The sequence below is a fragment of the Rhinopithecus bieti genome, unplaced genomic scaffold (assembly GCF_001698545.2).
Source record: "Rhinopithecus bieti isolate Rb0 unplaced genomic scaffold, ASM169854v2 scaffold_7681, whole genome shotgun sequence".
NCBI lineage: Eukaryota > Metazoa > Chordata > Mammalia > Primates > Cercopithecidae > Rhinopithecus > Rhinopithecus bieti.
Genome location: NW_016806571.1, coordinates 5,379,056 through 5,384,857, shown reverse-complemented (window position 1 = coordinate 5,384,857; position 5,802 = coordinate 5,379,056). Strand labels below are relative to the sequence as shown.

At 38.3% G+C, this 5,802-nt stretch overlaps 1 protein-coding gene across 7 annotated transcripts in view; it reads right to left on the bottom strand.

The window, feature by feature from the left end:
* The window catches only part of ZNF512 (zinc finger protein 512), a 39,409-nt gene that overhangs the window by 5,480 nt on the left and 28,127 nt on the right, over nucleotides 1-5,802 (bottom strand). For 5 of the 7 annotated variants that reach the window (XR_001886527.1, XM_017876983.1, XM_017876985.1 and 2 more), the window contains 3 exons: nucleotides 2,676-2,777; nucleotides 1,620-1,682; nucleotides 358-456 (listed from right to left, as the gene is read on the bottom strand). Coding sequence is in view for 4 of the 7 variants with exons in the window: in XM_017876983.1 (XP_017732472.1) it covers nucleotides 358-456; nucleotides 1,620-1,682; nucleotides 2,676-2,777 (264 nt within the window). In the remaining 3 variants the exon portion in view is untranslated. Of the gene's footprint in view, nucleotides 1-357; nucleotides 1,113-1,619; nucleotides 1,683-2,675; nucleotides 2,778-5,802 lie in introns of those variants that run through there. The other 2 variants (XR_001886529.1, XR_001886528.1) reach the window with 2 other exon arrangements.

The window sequence follows — 5,802 nt, the reverse complement described above, 5'->3', positions numbered from 1 at the left end:
TTTTTTTTTTTTTTTTTTTTTTTGAGTCAGGATCTCTGTTGCCTAGGCTGGAGGGCAGTGGCGCAATCAGCTCACTGCAGCTTCAAACTCTTGGGTTCAGGTGATCCTCCTGCCTTGGCCTCCCAAAGTGCTGAGATCAGAGGCATGAGCCACTCCACCCACCCGTCAGAGTGTCTTCAAATACTTTCACAGAAAAATACAATTATATATCTAAGTTTAGAGAATATTTTAACTCTAATGTCTCTGGTAACCACTTTAGAGTTACTTTCCTTGAGATCCTTAATCCGTAACAACAGGGACAAAGCCTACCTCTCTTGTGGCTTACATATCAGGTCCACAGGATTACAAAAACCTCACCTCAGCATGGACAGAGTTGATGTGATACTTGACACCACTCTCTGACACAAATTCTTTCTGACATAGAAGACATTTGTATTTTCCAGCCACAAAGTTTCCCTATTTCCAAGAGAGAAACAAAAAGAATTATTGGTAAATTCAGAAACACATACCTGGGTTATGTGTAGGGACTGTTAGAGATGAAAAGAGGGAATTCTATTTCAGCAAAGGTTAAGAAGGAAAAAGATTAAATATAGTAATAGATTTAGGAAAACCAGCTTGGATGGATGATTACCAACATAAATCCATCCTAGTGTAATTCTGTTCCCATCACCCACCCTACTTCAACACAACCTGAAAGTCTCCTACTTTTTCTCAGGTAACATGCCACATCTTTCTAGCTTCCTATGTTGCTTTAACTTCACTTCCAGGTTGTCTTGGTTCCTCCCCCAAAATGATCAAATGCCCAAAATTCACCAGAGGCACCAATGTACAATTCTTCCCACTATGATCCACTGTTGCAAAAAGTGCCTTCAAAATCCAGAATTAGAAGAGTACCATCCATAATACCTAGTTTAAGGACTCAGAAACTAGGGTCAAGGTGACAAACTCCTAAGCATCCCTGGACAGAGCTGCTTTAGATGCCTACAACTCCCTTGTTGCCTTCAACTGAGACTTCTCTCCCCTCCTGAAGCTTCAGGTTTCCATGGTGCTCATTTTGTGTGAGGAGATTGGAAAATGGCAGCAATTCCCATGGCTGGTAGGTTGTAGGACACCTGGGTCAACATGGAAAAGATTCAGTGAGGTGAATCGCTGTTAGCCTGACACCCTATCCCACCTCCCATCCCCAGAGGCCAGTATGGTTCAGATGGGTATAGAGGATCTTTACCAATCCAGATAAGCACATATAAGGTGATTCTACAAAGTTTCAGGCCCACCCAAACAGGGCAGGCCCAGCGTAGGAGACGCTCAAATGCAAGGAGCTGAATCTCTTAGAATTCAGGGATAGGAACTCAGGGTAGGAACTCAGAACAAATATATTTTTCTCCGAATTCCTTTAACTTGATAATGACTTGTGACTATGGTGATCTTTTCTAAGCCTTGGACATGCCCTGGCATCCCACCCAATACCAAACCAATAATCTTTGAGACATGAAAAACTAAAGCAGCCTCTGAAGATAATGGTAAACAGGACAACTAGCTGTTCACCTAAACTGAATTCTCTTCCATGTCAGACTATTTTAGAGGACATGTTAAGATATTAAGTTTAAAAAGTTACAAACCAATGTACAAGAGCCCAGGTGAGCTTTAAGGCCAGACACACTACTGTAGACAGCCTCACAGCCCTGAAAAAGAGAAGAAATAGTGTGAAGACTATGCCAAATAGCTCCCTTCTCTGAACAATCTAGCCATTTACGCTGGCCAACTCCACATTTGAAGGAAGAAAACCAATAATCTGTGCCACAAACCAAACGAAAAAAGAATATACATGCAAGCCACAAAAGCAAGAAGAAAAGCCAAGGAAAGGTAAAAAGAAAAGAAACAGAAGGTGAACAAGTTTTTTAGGAAAGATTAAGCCATTTCCTTCCCTTGGTACTTTCTCTGACACTTAAGAGAAACATGGAAAATTATAGTTAGTTTTTTTTTTTTAAATCTGCTTTATTTAGTGCAAATGTGTTCCCTCTTCTTTTGTATTTACTCCTCTGCAAAGTACTGAATCTACTATAGCTGTGATGGTTTAAAGATGGCTCTCTCCCTCATCTTGACTCTAGAAAATAAAATATTTTAGAATCGTAAAATAAAGATGGCTGCAAATTATCTTCCACTCTTGCCATCAAGAAGTAGAGTCTAGTTACCCTTCCTGTGAATCTGGGTTAGTCCCATGATTCCTTTGATCAATAAAACACCATGGAAGTGATGCTGGCAAATTCTGAAGCTAGATTTTAAGAGATGTGCAGCCCTGCTTTCATGTTCTCAAAATATTCTCTGAAAAGTCAGTCACTGTGTACCCTGCTGGTAGCCCAACCACTCTGCTAGAGAAAGAGGCCATATGGACAGCCAACCTCCCAGATAAATGCAGCTGCACAGAAACCATCTTGAACATTCCAGTCTCACTGAGTTTCCAGCTGAACGCACTCTCATGAGTGATTCCAGCTGATGCTACATATCGCAGGAGAACTGCCCTGCTGAGCCTTTACAGAATTACTGCTCTACAGAATTGTGAACAAATAAAATAATTGTTTTAAGCCACTGAGGCTCAGGTGTTTTGTCATGAAGGAATAAATAACAAAAGCATGCTTGATAAATATTTACTGAATAAATGAATGAGAAAGAACCACCTGGTTAGGACACTGAATACGATGATATTTCTTGATATCTGTCTTCCATTTATGTAGTACTTCCTGGCTGAAGGTAGGTAGCCCTGGGCGAGTATATTTTAACTACAAGACAAGACAACCAGAAACATTAGATAAATCCAACTCCCAACCAAAATATCCCAAAAGTTTGACACCCAACTCTTTAGGTTATATAATTCTGAAATCTATACTTTTGTATACAAAAAAACTGTAAGATATAAGACCCTGTAAAGTACCTGAAACTGGTAAGTATAATGGTCTATTGTTTGTCTTAGAAAAGTTTGATTTTTAACAGAGGACAAGAGACTCAGATATATTTCACCTACAGTTTAAAAAGAAAAAAAAGCTACAGAGTACTACATAGAATTAAAATATGTGTTAAAAAAGAACGATTCATAGGTTCTAATGATTAGGAAAGAAAAAAATAAATTTAAAAAATGTTAAAAGAGAGAGAGGGATACAAATTCGCATTCATATACTCATCATAAATGCAGATGAGTAAAAGGTTAGAAGTGTATAAATCAAAATATTAACAGTGGTTTTCTCTGTTAGAATTTTTTTTTTTTTTTTTTGAGACAGAGTCTCACTCTGTCACCCAGGCTGGAGTGCAATGGCACGATCTCGGCTCACTGCAAGCTCCGCCTCCTGGGTTCACGCCATTCTCCTGCCTCAGCCTCCCGAGTAGCTGCAACTACATCTCTGGTAGAATTTTGAATCATTTTAATATTTTTTCCTACCTATCTGCATTTCTAATTTTTCTTCAATTATAACATGCTAATTTTGGTATTTTTAAAATTCTAAAACAAAAAATTAAGGTTCAAGATGAAACAGGGATGTGAGAGAAATCAGGGAACAGCTAATACATAATATTTGCTTATACTTCAAAAGTAGAATTATTTCTAGCACTTTTTTTTTACAGGCTTTGACTTGAGTTGATCTCTCCTTACAACTACAACTAGAGTTTCCAGAGAGGAGAGAGCAACCTGCACAGACAATTCTTGCAAAGTCCATGGGTAAATAGTTGTATTTCTGGTGAGTAAACAATCTTCCTGCTTTGACAATGGAAGTGTCTGAAAAGAAGCTGATTCTCCGCGACAAAAAAAACATACTCAAAGCCCATAAAGGTAATGGAGAAAGTAAGGAAGGTAGCCCAAAGAACCTCCGGTAAATCTTTGAAAGAATAGAGTACACAGAACTTTCATAGAGTACAGAGGTGGCTTTATTTATAAGCATTTAATCTCCTCTGAAGCTAGTGTAAATGGGCCTATCTAAAATCTTTTTTACAGCTCCATAGTACATAGTTTATATAAATACAGTTATAAATGTATCATAAATATGATAGTAATAAACTAGTAATAAACTATCATATTTATGTAAATGAAGTACTATCCAGCTATAAAAAAAGATGAAGATGATTTCTATAAACACATGTGGAGTAATTTCCAGGATAATCAGTTGACCCTTGAACAACATGGGTTTGAATTGTGCAGGTCCACTTATATGTGGATTTTTTCAACCAACCAAAGACCAAAAATACTGTATTTTCGGTACACAAAACCCATCTACATAGAAGACCACTTTTCATATACACAGGTTTGTCAGGGCTGACTGCGGAACTTAAGCATGCACAAATTTAGGTATTCACAGAGGTCCTGGAACCAATGTCCCACATACACTGAGGGACAACTGTATATATATATATGTTTGTCTGTTTTATTTTTTTTTTTGAGATGGAGTCTCGCTCTGTTGCCCAGGCTGGAGTCCACTGTTGCTATCTTGGCTCACTGCAACCTTCGCCTTCCAGGTTCAAGCGATTCTCCTGTCTCAGTCTTCCAAGTAGCTAGGACTACAAGCATGTGCCACCATGCCCAGCTAATTTTTGTATTTTTAGTAGAGACAGAGTTTCACCATGTTGGCCAGGATGGTCTCAATCTCTTGACCTCGTGATCTGTCTGTCTCAGCCTCCCAAAGTGCTGGGATTACAGGCATGAGCCACCACACCCGGCCACAACTATATTATTAAGTGAAACAAAGCAGAGTAACAAAAAAATTATCTGTAGTAAGAAAGAAGGGGATATAAGAAAATATACATGTATCTGATGATCCACCACATAAAAATACAGGAAGGATAAACTGAAAACGAATGAGTTTGGTTATCTTTGGAGGTATATGGGAACACAGTAGAAAGAAAAGGGGAATGGGAATGGAATAGTTGGGATGAGGAGTAGTGACTCAGAACATATCTCTTTGAATATGTCTGATTTAGAACCATGGTGGTTTCATATACTCCCAAAATAAATGACTAGTTACATTAAATAGGATGTAGGGGAAACCCAAAACTTAATAAAAATAACACATGAATCTATTACAAATAAGTGACACAATGATGGGGACAGGAAAGAAAAAACCAACCTCGGTAACTTTGGAAAATACTATTTTCACTATATACTGTAAGGCACAAGATGAAAAGAGGTATATACAAATATAGAAAATTTGTTTTTTACAGAGGAATGAGTTGGTAATTCTAAAACTATTTTATGTACTACTAGAATTGAGCAAATAAGTAAATATACTGTGGATAATGAGAACCAGGTTTCTCACTGTTGGAGAAAGAAGTTACAAATAAGGAAAAAGGAAGACTAGAAGGAAACTTGTGGTGCTGGATTGGAAATGAAGGTCTCATGGCTTTTAATACACATACAGATAGCCATAAAAATAAATATGGATGTGTATGTGTGCATGTATGACTATACATGCATTTATATCCTAACTCTATCTACCAAGAAGGCACAGAAACAATGACACTCCAGTAGAACAAGGACTAAAATGTTCACTTCTAAATATATTATTTAATAAAAGGAACCAGGATTCCTTAGAGAAATGGTTGATTCCAGGGCTGGGGCCGGAAAAATGGAAGATAAGCCTACGGCCTGTCTTATCATGTCATAAAGTAAAAAATGTTCTCGGCCGGGCGCGGTGGCTCAAGCCTGTAATCCCAGCACTTTGGGAGGCTGAGGCGGGCGGATCACGAGGTCGGGAGATCGAGATCATCCTGGCTAACACAGTGAAACCGCGTCTCTACTAAAAAAATACAAAAATCTAGCCGGGC